The 18,421-nt window shown below is 34.3% G+C and overlaps 1 protein-coding gene across 1 annotated transcript in view; it reads left to right on the top strand.

The window, feature by feature from the left end:
* The window catches only part of SHOC1 (shortage in chiasmata 1), a gene marked incomplete at both ends in the record, with an annotated part of 95,564 nt that overhangs the window by 64,140 nt on the left and 13,003 nt on the right, over nucleotides 1–18,421 (top strand). Inside the window, 6 exons of the mRNA XM_082843643.1 lie at nucleotides 5,667–5,739; nucleotides 9,858–9,924; nucleotides 11,575–11,753; nucleotides 13,412–13,529; nucleotides 14,718–14,829; nucleotides 16,101–16,222. Of these exons, the coding sequence (XP_082699769.1) occupies nucleotides 5,667–5,739; nucleotides 9,858–9,924; nucleotides 11,575–11,753; nucleotides 13,412–13,529; nucleotides 14,718–14,829; nucleotides 16,101–16,222 (671 nt within the window). The remainder of the gene's footprint in view (nucleotides 1–5,666; nucleotides 5,740–9,857; nucleotides 9,925–11,574; nucleotides 11,754–13,411; nucleotides 13,530–14,717; nucleotides 14,830–16,100; nucleotides 16,223–18,421) is intronic.

An 18,421-nucleotide genomic window follows, 5' to 3' on the forward strand; every position in this document is an offset into this window, starting at 1 on the left:
GGGGAAATTTTATGAGCATTATCTGACTCTTTTAGGAAGGGCAACATTAGGGTAATGGTTATCCCAGAAGAAGAAGAAACAGAGAAGTTAGCAGAGAGTTTATTTAAAGAAATAACAGCTGAGAACTTCGCAAACCTGGGGGAGGAACTGGATATACAAGTCTATGAAGCTACAAGAACACCTAATCACCTCAATGCAAAAAGATCTTCTCCAAGACACTGTCAAAAGTCAATGAAAGGGCTTCCCTGGTGGCGCAGTGGTTGAGAGTCCGCCTGCCGATGCAGGGGACGCAGGTTCGTGCCCCGGTCCAGGAAGATCCCACATGCCGCGGAGCAGCTAGGCCCGTGAGCCATGGCCGCTGAGCCTGCACGTCTGGAGCCTGTGCTCCGCAATGGAAGAGGCCACAGCAGTGAGAGACCTGCGTACCGGGGAAAAAAAAAAGTCAATGAAAAAGAATTTTAAATGCAGTCAGTGAAAAAAGGATGCAACCTACAAAGGAATTCCTATTAGCAGATCAGCAGATTTCTCAGCAGAAACTCAACAGGCCAGGAGGGAGTGGAATGACATTCTCAAAATACTGAAAGATAAAAACTGTCATCCAAGAATACTCTATCCAACAAAGTTATCATTCAGATATGAAGAAGAAATAAGGGCTTTCCCAGACAAACAAAAGCTGAGGGATTTTTATCAACACTAGACCTGCCTTATAAGAAATGTTGAAAGGAGCTCTGCTGCCAGAAAAAAAAGGCAAAAGTACACAAAACTTTAAGGTGATAAATAGATGAAGAGAATCAGAAAATTGCAACTCTGTATCAGAATAGGTTTTTAAATACTTTATTACAACTTAAAGGTTAAAGGGAGAAATATCAGGAAAAAAACAATAGCCACTTCAATTTGGTAACAAATGTAATATAAAAAGGAATAATTTGAGACAAGAAAAACATAAAAGGGGAAGAGGAAAAGAAGGGAACCCATATAGGCAAATGAAGATAAGATACTATCAGCAGAAAAAGGACTACTTTATCTATGATACATTTCACACAAACCTCTTGGTAACCACCAAGCATAAATCTAAAACAGAGACACAAAACATAAAAAAAAGAGGAAACTGAGAAAAACATCATAGAAAACTACCAAACCAAAATGGCAGACAGAAACACAGGAAAAGGAAACAATGGAGATATAGAACAACCAGAAAACAAAATATAGAATGGCAGTACTCATCTATCAATAATCACCCTAAGTGTAAATGGATTGGATTCACCAATCAAAAGACACAAAGTGACTGGATGGATTAAAAAACAAGAGCCAACTATATGCTGCCTCTGGGAGACTCGCTTCAGCTCTAAAGACAAACATAGGCTCAAGGTGAAGTGATAGAAGATGATACTCCAAACAAACGACAGACAAAAGAAAGCAGATGTAGCCATACTCATATCAGACAAAATACACGTTAAGCTAAAAAAAGGTAACAAGAGACAAGGAAGGATATTATATTCTGATAAAGGGGATAATTCATCAAAAAGATGTAATAGTAAAACAAACAACAAAAAAAGACATAATAGTTAGTAATATCTGTGCACCTAACATAGGAGCACCAAAATATATAAAGCAATTATTAACAGACCTAAAGGGAGAAATTGGTGCAGCACAATAATAGGAGGTGACTTTAACACCCCACTTACATTAATAGATAGATCATCCAGACAGAAAGTCAACAAGGAAACAGTGGTCTTAAATGAAACATTAAACCGGATGGATTTGATAGATTGGTATAGGACATTCCATCCAAATGCAACAAAATACACATTCTTCTCAAGCACACATGGAACTTTCTCTGGGGTAAACCATATGTTGGGACACAAAACAAGTCTCAATAAATTTAAGAAGATTGAAATCATATCAAGCATCTTTTCCAACCACAACACTATGAGACTATAAGAAGATAGCTGAAAATATCACAGATATGTGGAGACTGAACAACATGCTACTGAGCAACTATTGGGTCAATGAAGAAATCAAAGGAGAATTTTTAAAATACCTTAAGACAAATGAAAATGAAAATACAATATACCAAAATCTATGGGATGCAGCAAAAGCAGTACTAAGAGGGAAGTTTATATCAATACAAGCCTATCTCAAGAAACAAGAAAGTCTCAAATAAATCATCTAACCTTACACCTAAAGGAACTAGAAAAAAACAAATGAAGCCCAAAGTCAGTAGAAGGAAGGAAATAATAAAGATCAGAGCAAAAATAAATAAAATAGAGACTAAAAAGACAATAGAAGAGATCAGCGAAACTAAGAGTTGGTTCTTTGAAAAGGTAAACAAAAATGACAAACCTTTAACCAGACTCACTAAGAAAAAAAAAGAGAAGGCTCTGATAAATAAAATTAGAAAATAAAGGAGAAAAATAACAATGGATACCACAAAAATACAAAGATTGTAAGAGAATATTCTGAATAGTTAGTAACCAACAAAGTGGACAACCTAGAAGAAATGAAGAAATTCTTAGAATCATGTAACCTTCCAAGACTGAATTATGAAGAAATGGAAAAATTAATAGACCAGTTTCTAGTAAAGAGATTAAAACAGTGATGAAAAAAAAACCTCCTAAAAAACAAAAGCCCAGAATCAGATGGCTTCACAAGTGAATTCTACCGAACATTCAAAGAAGAATTAATATCCATCCTTCTCAAACTCTTCCAAAATATTGAAGAGGAGGGAACACTTTCTAACTCATTTTACAAGGCCAGCATTACCCTGATACCAAGTCCAGACAAAAACAATACAAAAAATATACATTACTGACCAATATCTCTGATGAATATAGATGCAAAAATCCTGAACAAAATATTAGCAAACCAAATACAATACATTAAAACGTTCATATAGCATTATCAAGTAGGATTTATTCCTGGGATGCAAAGATGGTTCAATATTCTCAAACCAGTGTGATACACCTTAGCAAAATGAAAGATAAAAAACATATGGTCATCTCAATAGATGCAGAAAAAGCATTTGACTAAATGCAACACCTATTTATGATAAAAAAAAACTCTCAGTGAAATGGGTGTAGAAGGAGTGTATCTCAGCATGATAGAGGCCATATATGACAAACCCACAGCTAACATCATACTCAATGGTGAAAAGCTGAAAACTGTCCCTCTAAAATCAGGAACAAGACAAGGATGCCCACTCTCACCATTATTATTCAATATAGTATTAGAAATTATAGCCAGAGCAATTAGGTAGAAAAAGAAATAAAATGCATCCAAATTGGAAAGGAAAAAGTAAAACTGTCACTGTTGCAGGTGACATGATTTTACGTGTAGAAAACCCTAAAGACTCCACCAAAAAACTATGAGAAATAACAAAACAAATACAGTAAAGTTGCAGGGTACAAAATCAACATATAAAAATCTATTGTGGGCTTCCCTGGTGGCACAGTGGTTGAGAGTCCGCCTGCCGATGCAGGGGACATGGCTTCGTGCCCTGGTCCGGGAAGATCCCACAGGCCGCAGAGCGGCTAGGCCTGTGAGCCATGGCCACTGAGCCTGCGCGTCCGGAGCCTGTGCTTTGCAACAGGAGAGGCCACAAAAGTGAGAGGCCCGCGTAGCGCAAAAAAAAAAAAATCTATTGCATTTCTATATGCTAAAAATGAGCTAGCAGAAAGAGAAATTAAGAAGACAATCCCATTTACAATCACAACAAAAAGAACAAAAAATACCTAGGAATAAATTTAACCAAGGAGGTAAAAGACCTGTACACTGAAAAGTATAAGATATTGTTGAAGGAAATTAAAGATGCAAATAAATGGAAAGATATTCCATGCCCATAGATTGGAAGAATTAACATTGTTGAAATGTCCATATTACCTAAAACAATCTACATATTCAATGCAATCCCTATCAAAATCCCAAGGACATTTTTCCACAGAAATAGAACAAAAAATCCTAAAATTTATATGGAACCACAAAAGACCATAACTAGCCAAAGCAATCCTGAGAAAAAAGAACAAAGCTGGAGGCACCACAGTCCCTGATTTCAAACTACATTACAAAGCTATAGTAATCAAAAGAGCATGGTATTGGCAGAAAAACAGATACATAGGTCAGTGGAACAGAATTGAGAGCCCAGAAATAAACCCACACATATATGGACAATTAATTTACAACAAAGGAACAAAGAAGAAACAATAGAGAAAGGATAGTCTCTTCAATAAATGGTGTTGGGAAAACTGGACAGCCACATACCAAAAAAAAAAGTAGACCACTGTCTCACACCATACACAAAAATCAACTCAAAATGGATTAAGGATTGGAATGTAAGACCTGAAACGATAAAACATAGGCGGTACACTCTTTGACATCAGTCTGAGCAATATCTTTCTGGTTATGTCTCCTCAGGCAAGGGAAACAAAAGCAAAAATAAACAAATGGGACTACATCAAACTAAAAAGCTTCTGCACAGCAAAGAAAATCATCATCAAAATGAAGAGACAGCTTATTGAATAGGAGAAGATATTTGCAAATTACTATATTCAATAAGGTGTTAATATCCAAAATATATAAAGAACTCATACTACTCAACAACAACTACAAAAAAATTTAAAAATGGGCAGAGGAGCTTCATAGACATTTTCCCAAAAAAGACATACAGATGGCCAGTAGGCACATGAAGAGATGTTCAACATCACTAATTGTTAGGGAAATGCAAATCAAAACCACAATGAGATATCACATCACACCTATCATAATGGCTATTATCAAAAAGGCAAGAAATAATAACTTGGTGAGGATTTGGAGAAAAGGAAACCCTCATACACTGTTGGTGGGAACATAAGTTGGTGCAGCCACTATGGAAAACAGTATAGAGATGCCTCAAAAAATTAAGAATGGGGCTTCCCTGGTGGCTCAGTGGTTGAGAGTCCGCCTGCCGATGCAGGGGACACGGGTTCGTGCCCTGGTCCGGGAAGATCCCACATGCCGCGGAGCGGCTGGGCCCGTGAGCCATGGCCGCTGAGCCTGCACGTCCGGAGCCTGTGCTCCGCAACGGGAGAGGCCACAACGGTGAGAGGCCCACGTACTGCAAAAAAAAAAAAAAAAAATTAAGAATGGAACTCCCATATGAACCATCTACCCCACTTCCGGGTATTTGACCGAAGAATACAAAAACACTAGTTTGAAAAGATACACCCTTATGTTCATGCAGCATTATTTACAATAGCCAAGATACGGAAACAACCTATGGTTGATTTGTTATCTCCACCCTGCACGCCCCCAAAACTGTAATGGTAAGTAGGAAAGTATAGCAGCAAATCATTGGTTTTCTTCAGCAATTCAAACCTGCCTGGGTTAAATTTAACACTTACAGTACAGGCAGAGACAACTTATATATAGTCACCTATATTGGAATTCTTGAGGAATACTAAGAATGCCCTACTCCAAAATACTTTCCTCATTAATATTTGATCTTACCAGAATTTATCCCTTTGTGTTCAAGCACTGATATCTTTTGCAATACAAATATTTACTTTGCCACCTTATTGTCGTTAGTTTCATGTAACCAATTAAGTTTGTTATTTTTGTCACTGTAGCAAAAGAATATGAAAAAGAATAATCATTCAGATATACATGTATATGAAATTCTTATTTTTGAACAGGTGCTGATTATAATAAGAATGGATTCAGATGGTGAAAAACATTTACTTATTAAAATCCTTAACAAAATAGAAGGTAGGGAGTTTTAAATTATGCTTCATTTGATAACAAATGCTTGAATATATAAAAATGTACTGATCTAACCAAGTTTTTAATTAAGATATGATTAACACACCATAAAATTCATACTTTAAAAATATATAATTCAGTGGGATCTAATCAGTTTTTAAATCAATGTGGACTATATTAGTCTGCAATATAAATATACTACAATGTACTTATATGTACATTATCATTACTGTTAATTATTATTACCAATTGACACCTTTTATTGTCTACTAATCGCTAATATTATGGACTACTTACAACTCTATGAATAGGTTTTATTAAGTCAGTTTTTACAAATGAAGAAACTAAAATTCATAAAAGTGATGTATCACGCCAAAATCACAGGTAGTAAGTGAGGGAATCAGGATTTGAACCTAAGTCTCTCTTGTTCCAGGGTCATTTTTCAACTCTTCTACCCACTACTGCCCCCTCTGCCAACCCTTTCCACCTTGTGCTGTGGAACGCATTGCTAAGATGTAAACTTTTCTCCTTCTTCATCTCCTTGTCTTAAGTGAAACCCAACTTTCCCTAGATGATAATGCTTCCCCTGTATCCCTTTCATATAGAAGCTGATAATTTTCTCTCTCTGTGTATAGGGATGAGAAGGCCATTTCTTGCTTTCCATTATCCTTTTCCAGAACTTTATTCCTCCGTCCTTTGAGGCTATGCCATATTGCCATGTCATTCTCTACTACCCCACAATCATCCATGGACAGTTTTGCACCTGATTCATGGTACTCTCTTTAGTCCTGGTCCTGCCATTATCCTAGGTGTCTTTAATGTGAATGATTCATTCAATACCCTGACCTCTTAGTTTCGTTGGCCTTCACAACAAATACGATATTCACTCCTTCACTTTGCTATCGACCTTGTGATAATACAGAACTGTCCTGCCTCTAAACTTTAAACTCTGATACATTGTTCTCTGTCTACAGCTACCTCTAGCTCTTTCATGATCTTCAGCATTCTAGAGATTTATAAATTGTCAACTCCTTTTTTCATTTTTTTCTCCTTCCAGAATTGGGGATGGCCATCACTTTAATCAGTCTTGTTCTTCTATTGTATTGATACCTTCCATTTAAACTTCAGCCCTCAATCAATCAAGATTTAATCTCTCTATTCCTACACCTGAGCTGCTGAGCATTACTGGAGAAAATCAGATAGATTGGTACCACTACAAAATCAGGTTCTCTGAACTTATAAGGGCTTTTAATAATTCTTAACTATCTTTCTATATGTTCTTAGTTCCCATTCCTATCATACTAATGGCTGTACCATAAACCCGTACCATGCCACTCGTCCCCTCATTTTGAGAAGGGAATTATGCCTTCTAACGTCCTTTAGTCCAGTAATAATCCTCCTCAGTTTCATCTTCCCCACCATCTACAAACTTATATTTATTTCTTCTATTGTTTTATCTTTCCTCCTTTCTCTACAGAGGAGGTGAATCTCCACCCTTTGAGAACCAATCTATCACTTGTGCTGTGGATCCCATCTCTTCATGCAGTCTCAAACACTTTATTCCATCAGTTATTTCCCAGCCAGCCTTCTTCTCTAATGACTCTTTCTCTTAATCTTTAAGCCTTCCAGTCTTAAAAATAAAATAAAATAAAATAAAATACCACCCTCAACCTGTGTCAACCTTTATTTATTCTCTTCCCTCTATGAACTGCATCTTTTGTCATCTCCCAAAATATTTCTTTGCTCTAACCCTACCAAACTATTTATCTTGCTGTCTCCTATCTCCATGCCTTTACCCTTCCTGTTCCTGCTATCATAATGCTCTTCTCTCTTCTTTAGGAAGCTAACTCCTACACATCGTTTAAAAATTAGTTAAAACATTTGTTTAGGAAACCTTGATTTAAATACTTTCCCTCTCTACTCTCAGGGTATTATGTGCATCCTTCTAAGACACTTCTTACATCCTGGGCTATAATAACTGATTATCTTGTCTGTTTTCCTCACTAAAATTTCAGCTTCTGGAAGGTAATGACCATGCCCTGATTTGTATCTCCAGCACCCACAAAAATGCCTGGAACATGGAAGGCACCTCATAAAGATTTATTGAATAAATGAATAAGCTAATGAATACCTCCCTATATACCCTACTTAGACTAAGACTAGTGAGAAAGATTTAACTGAAATATATGCAAGTATTGTGACGAATATCTGCTACTCTGTGAAGTTAGTAAACTATTAAAACATATCAATAGTAATGTGAGAATGGAAAGCTCTTTTAAGCAGAGCCTTATACGGTGCTATTTCTTGACAATGTTATCATGTGCTAGAGTCCAAATTTTCAAGCTTGGATCTTATTATTTCGTTCAGTTTTCCAGTCCTGGGAAGATAAATTCATATTTACCAAATCACAAGATCCTTACTAGTACCAAAATGCTAGAGCAATACTTAACAATTGAGGAGCTGAAGCTGCCACAGTTGTCTAGACAATCAGGGTAATTGGAAACTTTTTTTTTTTAATTGGGGTATAGTTGCAATGTTGTGTTAGTTTCTGCTGTATTGCAAAGTGAATCAGCTATATGTATACATATATCCTCTTTTTTTTGGATTTCCTTCCCATTTAGGTCACCAAAGAGCACTGAGTAGAGTTCCCTGTGCTATACAGCAGGTTCTCATTAGTTATCTATTTTATACATAGTAGTGTATATTGCACTGACCAATGTTAGCATTATAAAACAAAGGGGGATATATGTATATTTATAACTGATTGCTGTACACCTGAAACTAACACAACATTGTAAATCAGCTATACTCCAATAAAAATTCTAAAAAATAAATTTTAAAATATTAATAAGACAAAGGGATTTGGATAACCAAAGGAATATTTTTGTGAAGAAGCTGAGGAAATATTCCTGCCCCACAGAAAAGAATACTTAAACCTACTTAATGAGACACATTTTCCTTTGATGTCACGTAAGATATAGTGGCAAATTATTGCTGTATATATATCAGTTCTTATGTAGGCTTCATGCCGAACATTCCTATTTCTCTTGACATTTGGGATTATATCATTACTACTCTTATTGTTTTGTTTCAACAAGGTCTGCTGACACAAAAATATTGACTCTATATACTGAAAAATGTTTTTACTCTGTTTGTAACTGGCAACTATCCTCTGTATCTAGAAGCTAGGCCTTTTCTTTCTGTCTAATGTTAGAAAATAAAGATGTGGTTCCATCATTCCACGTGTTTGAAAGATCCTAGTAATGTGCTCAGCAAGTAATCTGCTTTGGGATCAAAGCTAGTACAAACCACTTAAGGAGATTAGGTTTTAAATAATATGACCTCATAAATTATAAAAGAGAAATACTACTAACTCCATTCTTATTATCACCAAAACTACTGTCATATCAAGTAAACATGAAATTATTAAACATTACTCTGCCATTATTACATCACACTTTTGGGAACTCTACAGTTGACAAAAGTTCACTAACAGAGTATAGAATTTATTTTTACTAGAATTAGCTACTCTTAAATCAATTATGTGTACCAAAAATAAACTGTATATGTGGGTATAATAAAATTTTTAAGTTTATTATATTTGGTTTAAAATATAACATAAATAATATAAGTAATTTAAATTATAATTGAGAAGCAGGAGTGAATCTATGAAACAGGTAATGTCCAGGAAGTCTTCTTTTTCTTATACAGCAAGGAGAAAGGAAAAAAAAATTCCTACTGCACTGAAATATAGTCTCTTACTGTTTAGTTATGTACTTAAATTTTTGGCTAGAAAAAAGGTAAAATCTACTGTAATTTTTAGCAAAATAAAATGAACTGCACAGAATTGGTGAGTATTTAGTTATTTTAACATTAAGTTTTTGATCTATTTTATTATTTTACATGATAAATTCAGAATTTCCAGGCTTATATACACACAACATACATACACACCAGAAACAGTGCCCATGGCTCAAACTTTCTGATTCCCTAGACTTAGAAAAATAATCCTTGTTCACAGATCTTTAATTCATTTCTATGGTAGTGAAATATATGACACACCTAAAAATATATATGAACAAAATATTGAAAAAAACTTTTTGTATTACTCTTTTTTCCAACAGGTTTGACACTGACTGTCTTACATTCGAACAAAAAAGATTTTCTGGAATCCAAAGGTGTTTTAAATGGGTAAAAACATATTTGTTCATCTCTGGGGAGGAGACATACCAGTTCCACGGGAAAAGTGCAGTTTCTCCTAGAACTTAACTTTTTAAAGTTTTTTTTAGCCAATTTTTAAAATTTTATTTATTTACTTATTTGGCTGCGTCAGGTCTTAGCTGCAGCACATGCGGTCTTCGTTGTGACATGCGGGTCTTTTCGTTGAGGCGCGTGGACTTCTCTAGTTGCAGTATGTGAGCACCAGAGCGCACAAGCTCAGTAGTTGCGGCGCACAGCCTTAATTGCCCTGCGGCATGTGGGATCCTAGTTCCCCAACCAGGGATTGAACCGACATCCCCTGCATTGGAAGGCAGATTCTTAACCACTGGATCACCAGGGAAGTCCCAAAAAAGGTTTAATAAAACCTGAAATTAATCAATGTCTCCACTCTCTTCCTGAAAAATGCTTTAACTAAGTTTATTGCCTTGTGTATTATGTATTATTGTCGTCCAGAATTTTAGTTCATTCTTTCTTTAATATCTCCAAATTATCATTGTTATTGTTAGTGTCAGTACAAGTAGTACCTATTTAGACTTACACTTGTTTCTTTCTAACCAGTGTTTTTGCTCAGCATTGTTTCTTATATTTTCTTCATTCCTTTTGAGTTTCCTTCTTCTTGTAGTACATCACTTAGAAATTCTTTCAGTGAGAGCCTGCTAATAATAAAGTTAGTGTTGGCTTGTCTAAAAATGTTTTCATTTTGCCTTATTTTATGTAGAAATTATTTCTAGATAGAAAGCAGCAGTAGAGAATTTTAATTATAGTAAATTCTGTGTTATATGAAATTCGAAGATGGGAAAGATAAACTTACGATATTTAAGTACCCACCTTTTTGTTGTTAAATCACTTATGAAGCCCATTGAGGAAAAAAAGCCATTTCAAAGTCATCAGGAAGGGACTTCCCTGGTGGCACAGTGGTTAAGAATCCGCCTGTCAATGCAGGGAGCACGGGTTCAAGCCCTGGTCTGGGAAGATCCCACATGCCGTGGAGCAACTAAGCCTGTGCCCCACAACTACTGAGTCTGCGCTCTAGAGCCCGGGTGCCACACCTACTGAAGCCTGTGCACCTAGAGCCCATGCACCGCAACAAGAGGAGCCACCGCAATGAGAAGCCCACGCCCTGCAACGAAGAGTAGCCTCCGCTCGCCACAACTGGAGAAAGCCTACACGCAGCGATGAAGACCCAATACAGCCAAAAAAATAAATAAAAAATAAATAAATAAAAAACAAAGTAGTCAGGTAATATTCTACTATATAGATTCTCAAAGATTAAAATCTCACATTTATAAGAAAATGAGGTTGATTTCTCATGGTGATTTGTGTATTACTGATAAGACTCAGGTATAAAATAGGGTCCCTTGCATATGAGGATGTGAAATAGTCCACAGTTTTTTTATATCCTGGTTGTTTTTTTTTTTAAACTATGACCATCAAAAAGAAAGATAAAAAGAGATTAGCACAATTGGAAAACAAGTCAACAGAAAATACGCCAGTGTCCTTCCAAGATAAGTAGGCATAGATTAGAGAAGAATAAAATAGCCAAAACAGTCATCTTTTAGCATTCCAAGTGTATAATGACACAAGACTAATTCTATTTTCTTGGCTTTCTTTTGTCTTCAGTACAAGTTTCTGTGCAGTTGTACACAATCAACATATTGGAGCAGATTTCCCCTGGAGTAATTTCTCTTTTGTGGTGGAATACAATTTTGTAGAAAACTCTTGTTGGGCTGAACATTGTGAAAAATTGAATATTCCTTACTTGGCCTTTAAAGTGATTCTTCCAGACACAGTTTTAAAGAGTAAGGATATAAACCAAAATTCCTTTTTTGTTCCATTAACATGAAAATTTGCTGCTTTCTATTTCTGATCTATGGAAAGAGAATAAACTATAGCATTAGAAGACTTGAGTTCAAGCTCTAACCTCACCACCAACTGTGTGACCTTGAGCAAGACCTTTAACTATCTCTTGCCTCTTGTAAAATAACCTTTACTGATTGTATTTGTCTTCATCCGTTTAGCTTCTAAACTTTACTTATAATAGCACTATTAAATTATAATTATATCTAATCTTAACTGACTTTTATGCAACAATATTTTTATTGAATTTTAGGGAAAAATATGTCATAGTATGTTGACTGACACAGAGAACTTTTAACACACAACAAAAAATTATGCACAAATGCTTGGCAGAGTCTAAACCACTTTGCATAGCATTTGGTTTCTTTGTATTTCTCAGTAACGCTTCACATGACTAAGGTTGTGAATTCTCAGATCCATTAAATTAAAAATCCTGTATATTTTTAGTCCCAGTGCATCTCTCATTCAAAACTTGCCATAAGTCACTTTCTATCCACCTCAAGTATGAGTAGGAAGTTTGAATTCTGAGACATTCCAACTCAATTCTAAAAATACAACCATAATTATTACTTTGGAATCTTTGATACAGAGATTTAAGCATTAACTTCATTAAATAATTAAAACATGGGTTCAAGAAAGGATAAAAGGTAAACATTCATCTTTAAACTGAATTTATTCAACCAATTCCTTATTTGGGTCATTTATAATGCTTCAATTTTCTACTATTATACCACAAGATTTATAGTAGTTTATATATCTTATATATCTTTATGTACTTGTTGTAAGAAGTAAAAATTCCAGGGTAAAATGAATTGCTGGTTCAAAGGTATACACACATTTATATATTGCCAATAGCTTTCCAGAAATTCTATCCCAATATATATTTACACGGAAAGTGTGAGAGAATCCTTTCCCTCATATTTTTACTACAAGTAGGTATTATTAATCTTTTAAATTTTTGAAAGGATTAGAGGCAAATAATATTTTATAGTTGTGTTATTGCATTTCTTTGATTATCCATACCATTTCATAAGTGAATTGATCTTGTATAGCCATTCTTTTATAAATGGCCAGTTTATGTCCTTTGTCCACTTATTTGTTGAGGTATATGATCTTTTTCCTATTGATCTGTAGCATGCCCTATGGATTATTGTGCATAATTTTAAATTTTGATGTAAATCAGTATATATATTTACACAGGAAATGTCCAATATGTACTAATTGAATAAAGCAGATATTAACATTCAGGTAGAGTATGATCCTGTTTTTTCTTTTCCTTATTTTTTCAAGTGAATGTACATGTGTAAGTATAGACAAGCAAACATATAGAAAAAAGTGTGGAAGTATGTGTTAAACTCTGTTTTTAGTATATAGTAGTTTTAATAAATTCTATTAACTATTATTTCTAGGAGTAGAATAACATGATTTTTATTTTATTCTTCAGACCTTTCTTTATTCTGAATTCATATTTTTACAATGAATATGTTTTATTTTTATACTACTCCTTGAGCATACACCTGTTATTCTCATGTTTAGTAAAAAGAGAAAGAACTGAGGGATGAGAAAAAAGAGAAATATTTATAAATTTTTTCATATTTAGGAAGCACCTTGCTGGATAGTTTTGGTGGTTTTCTTTTGGAAATTCAGATTCCATATGTGTTTTTTGCATCTGAAGGACTTCTTAATACTCCAGAAATACTTCAGTTGTTAGAAACCAAGTAAGTTATTGACTTCATAACTTAGGAAAGATGTATATACCCTAATTGGCTAAATATTATGCTATATATGTGGCACTATTTCTTTCTGATTCAAGCCTGGAATTATATCACATAGGAATAGTTTTCCATAGAGTTTATGTCAACTTATACTTCTCTCCCTATAGTACACCATCATAATTATTGAATATTGTCTTTTTTTGGTTATATATCAATTTTGTGGAGAAAAAACAGTTAATTATTATTTCAATTCATTTTTAATTGCATTTCTTTTGTTACCAGCAAATATGATGATTTTACGTGGGGGGGTTTTCTGTGAATTACATGGTCATGTCTTTGGGTCATTGATATTATTGAGAATGAGTATTCTTATTTAGAGGACTTTAAATACTGACTAGGAAGCAAGATTATGAAGTTCTAAATGAATTCTCAAGTTTTTAGACCTTTAGTTCTAACATCATACCAACACGGAGCATTTTTAAATGATCTAAAACACTATCATAGCATACAAGTTGTCACAGGAAGGTTAGACATTGGGCTATATATCAAGGAAGGATAATTATGCTGTGACCTTCATTAAAATGCAGATCTATTTTCCACACTTTTGTTTTTATATCTTAAGGCTGTGGGGCATTCACAGAAAACTGTGAGCTTATAAAAGATAGTTTAAATCTAGGCAACTTTTCAGGAGAAAAAAGAAAATTCTGATAAATGCAGAATGTTTTAGTCTCATAACACAATGTTTTAATTTCATGAATTATTACTTACAGAACCAGAATAAATTGGTCAAGACATTTATAATAGGGGAATTCCCTGGCAGTCCAGTGGTTAGGACTCCACACTCTCACTGCCGGGGGCCCAGGTTCAGTCCCTGGTGGGGGAACTAAAATCCCACAAGCCACGTGGGTGCGGGCAAAAAAAAAAAACCCAAAAAACAAACAAAAGAAAGACATTTATAATAGTATCATGTACAGTAATATTTAGCAAAATACCTAAGGCAACACATATCTCAACTAATTTGTCATAAACGGAATAATTCATAATTTCATTCCTCAAATTTCTTAAGTAGAATAAATTGAGGTATGAAACTTGAACAGTAGTTCAAATAATTTAATATGCAGGAGGACAATACAGTTTTTCTTAAAGAATTTTTCTTAGCCATCTGTCACCCCAAAATATTATATTTTACAGGTATAATATCACATTGGTGGAGAGATGCTGCAGTGAGTCATTGAAACTCTTTGGAGGTACAGAGCATTATGTAGTGGTGACAATTGATGAGGACACCACCATAATTTTGCAGGTAAAACTATACAATAAAAAATATAAATCAAATATATTAAAATACATGTGTAACCATGTAATCTATTAGCTTTAGAGAGCTTAACTATAATCTACTCATGATTTCTTCCAAAACTTTGCAAATGGGCCATAAGTGCTAAAATCATCACTGTGGAAAATGGCTATTACCAAGCTTTTTCAATGCCTTGTAATTTTTAACGTACTTTAAGAAGATAGAGCAAATATAGTATCTTTAACATTATGTATTGACCTTTTTAAAATATATTTATAGAATAATTATAGTGTTGAAAACTTTAAAAATCAAATTCTAGCCACTGTGTTTCTTAAAAGGAGGTAACATATTAATCTGTAATTGGTAATACGGGATTTCCTCTAAAGTAAGTGGGGATTGCCTATAAATTAGTCAGTTTTTAAAAAGAGAGAGAAAATCTCTTCAAAAATCCATATATTTTAGAATTAAAATGTATGAATCTCCCTGATATGTTTGCTTGATTGGAGTACAAATTACAAAGAAATTAATTTAATAGTGTGGGAGTGGAGAGCAGAAAGCAGTTTGATGGTATGGAGTATAAATTAATGGCACGTATTATGGTAAGGTAGAAGTCTGATTTGATAAGCAAATGTTAATACTATAAGAATTATATGAGGGAAACAAAAAAGCTCTGTTAGAAAGATTCTTATGGAATATTGTATCTTGCATATTTAAGGTTATTAAATAAAAGTTATTTGTGGGAGGGAAATCCTGTTTGGGAAAACTGTTTTAATCCATGCTTACATAACTTACTGTTAGAATAAAATACTTCTTGAATTATTCACTCTATCAAAAATTAATATTGTTAAAGGAAAAAAGAGATTCTAGATCATTAGAAAGACATTCCTATAAGTTCATTAACTGCTGATTTTTCATCTTCCTTAAGTAAGCATGAAGTGCAGATTATCCCGTGGGTTTTTGTCCTTAAGAGTAGCCAGATCCCTGTCTACAAAGAACTGCCCAGATAGGAGCACTCTGTAGACTGCTTGCTTCATGTCTAGGACTTTGGGAGATTCATGAACCCCCCTTGCTGAGTCTATCATTAACCGTTTTACAACTACTGTAGCTTTTCCCCTACTACTTCCAGTGTGACTTTAATTTTTCCATAAAATGGGAACCCATACCCATGCTTCTTCTCAAGTTATAATTTATATATCATAGATTCTAGAAATATGGCAACAATAATTTCGTAACAACTCGTCAACCTAGTGAATCTTTTTATTTTATTTATTTTCTGGTAGGACCTAGAAGAATTAAACTGTGAGAAGGCATCAGACAATATCATTATGAGACTGATGGCATTATCATTCCAGTACAGCTATTGTTGGATAATTTTATATGCCAAAAAACCATTAAACTCAGAGTAAGTAAACACGTCTCCATCCAAAGTCATATATATATCTTTTAAGTTATCCCATCTTCTTCTTCGAATAAAAGTAGGTATGTAAATTTTCCTTTTGCTCATCTAGTTTGCTTTAAGTAAGGGATTCTCAAGGTGAAGGCATGCCCATAGGAAAACAAATCAGAATTTTGGAGATGATATATTTCCCCTGGACAGTCAGTGCAAATCATGCTCCCCACCTCTACCTCACTAAGAATTGCTGCTGTGAGTGTTTCATATTTTATTAATTTTTAATTCTGGACTCGTCTGTTTAAAAATGTCATTCTTAAATCACTTCTCTCTAAAATTTTATTAGATATACCAACTAACTAGCATCTTACTATACTTTCTTTCATTGATGTGCTTAACTGAAAAATTGCCCCCCAAATCCACGCCAAGACACTGGCTCAAATTATCATTATATGTCTCTCCTTTCCCTCATTCTAAATCTTATGAACATACTGCTTTCACTTTCTCCTTTTATTCTTTGCAATCTGGCTTTTCTCTCTATCTCTATTCTGATCTCTATCTCTCAGATGTCACTCATCATTTGTGACTTTCTTATGATCATATCCAAAAATATTTTTATCTTTCACTGCTCTGAAGTATTTAAGACTATTGTCAGTGCTTTCCGCCTTGAAACTCTTCAGTTCCATGGCACTTCAATGTTTTTGATCTTCTACCTCTCTACTTCTTGTCTTTACCTCTTCTTCTTCCTTGTCCCAGTCTCCAGATAGATATGAAATCTCTTTTTTTCTTCTATTTTGTCCATTAAAAATCTTATCCTCTCCGCTAGCTTCAGTTATCATCTTTCTGCATATAATTATTATATTTCTATCTGCAGCTGCAGTCTCTGTTTGAATTTCCTGACCTAATATCTCTAATTTTCTATATAATATTTACACTCTGATATTCCACCGGCTCTCAAAGTTAACATAGTATGAGTTCCCTCCAAAACTGTATCTCCTCTTTTCTGCCCTTTAGCTATTTATGACCATTGCCTTTCTTTTAGTCATCAAGACTGGAAAACAAATCCTATAGATTCAACCACTGGACTTTGATCTCTCCCCTCGCTCCATTTATATTACCAACATCTTAGTTCAGTTTCTCATTATTTTATGTGGACTGTTATAACAAATGGTTTTCACACCTCCAGATGACTCTCAACATTACTCTTCATAATCTGTCATACACTCAATTAATATTCCTAAAATCAGGCTCTTATTATTTCACTCTGATGAAACACCTTTACTGACTTCCCCGTTATTTACTGAATATATACAGACTACTCACCCTAATATTCAAAGTCTTCGGCATATAATCCTAACCTATATTTTCAGGCTTACTTTTCACTGCTTTCCATTTCAATCAAAAGTTCTGCTCATTGGCTTGCAAACATCCTCCTTGCTTTCCTACTTCTACTTTTGCTCATACAGTTCTCTTCTTCCTACGATATTCCTTCCTTCCTCCAGCTATTCCATCTGGTGAAATTGTGCCTATTTTTCAGGACCTATCTACTTTTTCTATTCAACCTTTCTTCAGTATCTCCCACTCTTGCATATAAACAGATATTTAGTTGTAACCTTTCCAACCTTCCAACTCCTTAGCTCCCTGTTTTTTCCTCATCTTTGATATTATCGTATTTTGTTTTGTATTATCATTTTGGGGCACTTGCCCTATATCAATGACCACATTGCTTTCATATGATAGATGCTTGGTAAATACTCTTTGATTGAATGAATGAATCTTTCCAACTAAATTGCACACTAGACTTATTCACTTTTTTGATCTCTACAATACTACATTATACATACCACACACATCACAGTAGAAGTTTCAAAAATATTCTTTAGTTATTAGATAAGGTACAGGTATCTTATCTTATTTAACATTACATTATCTGTGTGATTTTTTTCCTTTATTGACTTTCTTGTTTGACTCCATTTTTGTTTATCTTACTGTACCAAGCTCTTTGTATAAAATTATTATCATGTGAGGATAAGTGTAAGTTAGAATGTAAGTATACAAACAACTTGGTTCTTATTCCTTCGTCTATTAACAATAACCTCTAGTAGTCACTTAACATAGTTTTTCCTTTCTATCAGAACTGAAAAATTAAAATAATTATTCAGTTCTAACAGGGGGATGGGAAAGCTGGGACAAAGAGAGAGAGTAGCATTG

Source organism: Leucopleurus acutus (assembly GCF_964270905.1).
Source record: "Leucopleurus acutus genome assembly, chromosome: 7".
In the NCBI taxonomy this organism is placed as follows: domain Eukaryota; kingdom Metazoa; phylum Chordata; class Mammalia; order Artiodactyla; family Delphinidae; genus Leucopleurus; species Leucopleurus acutus.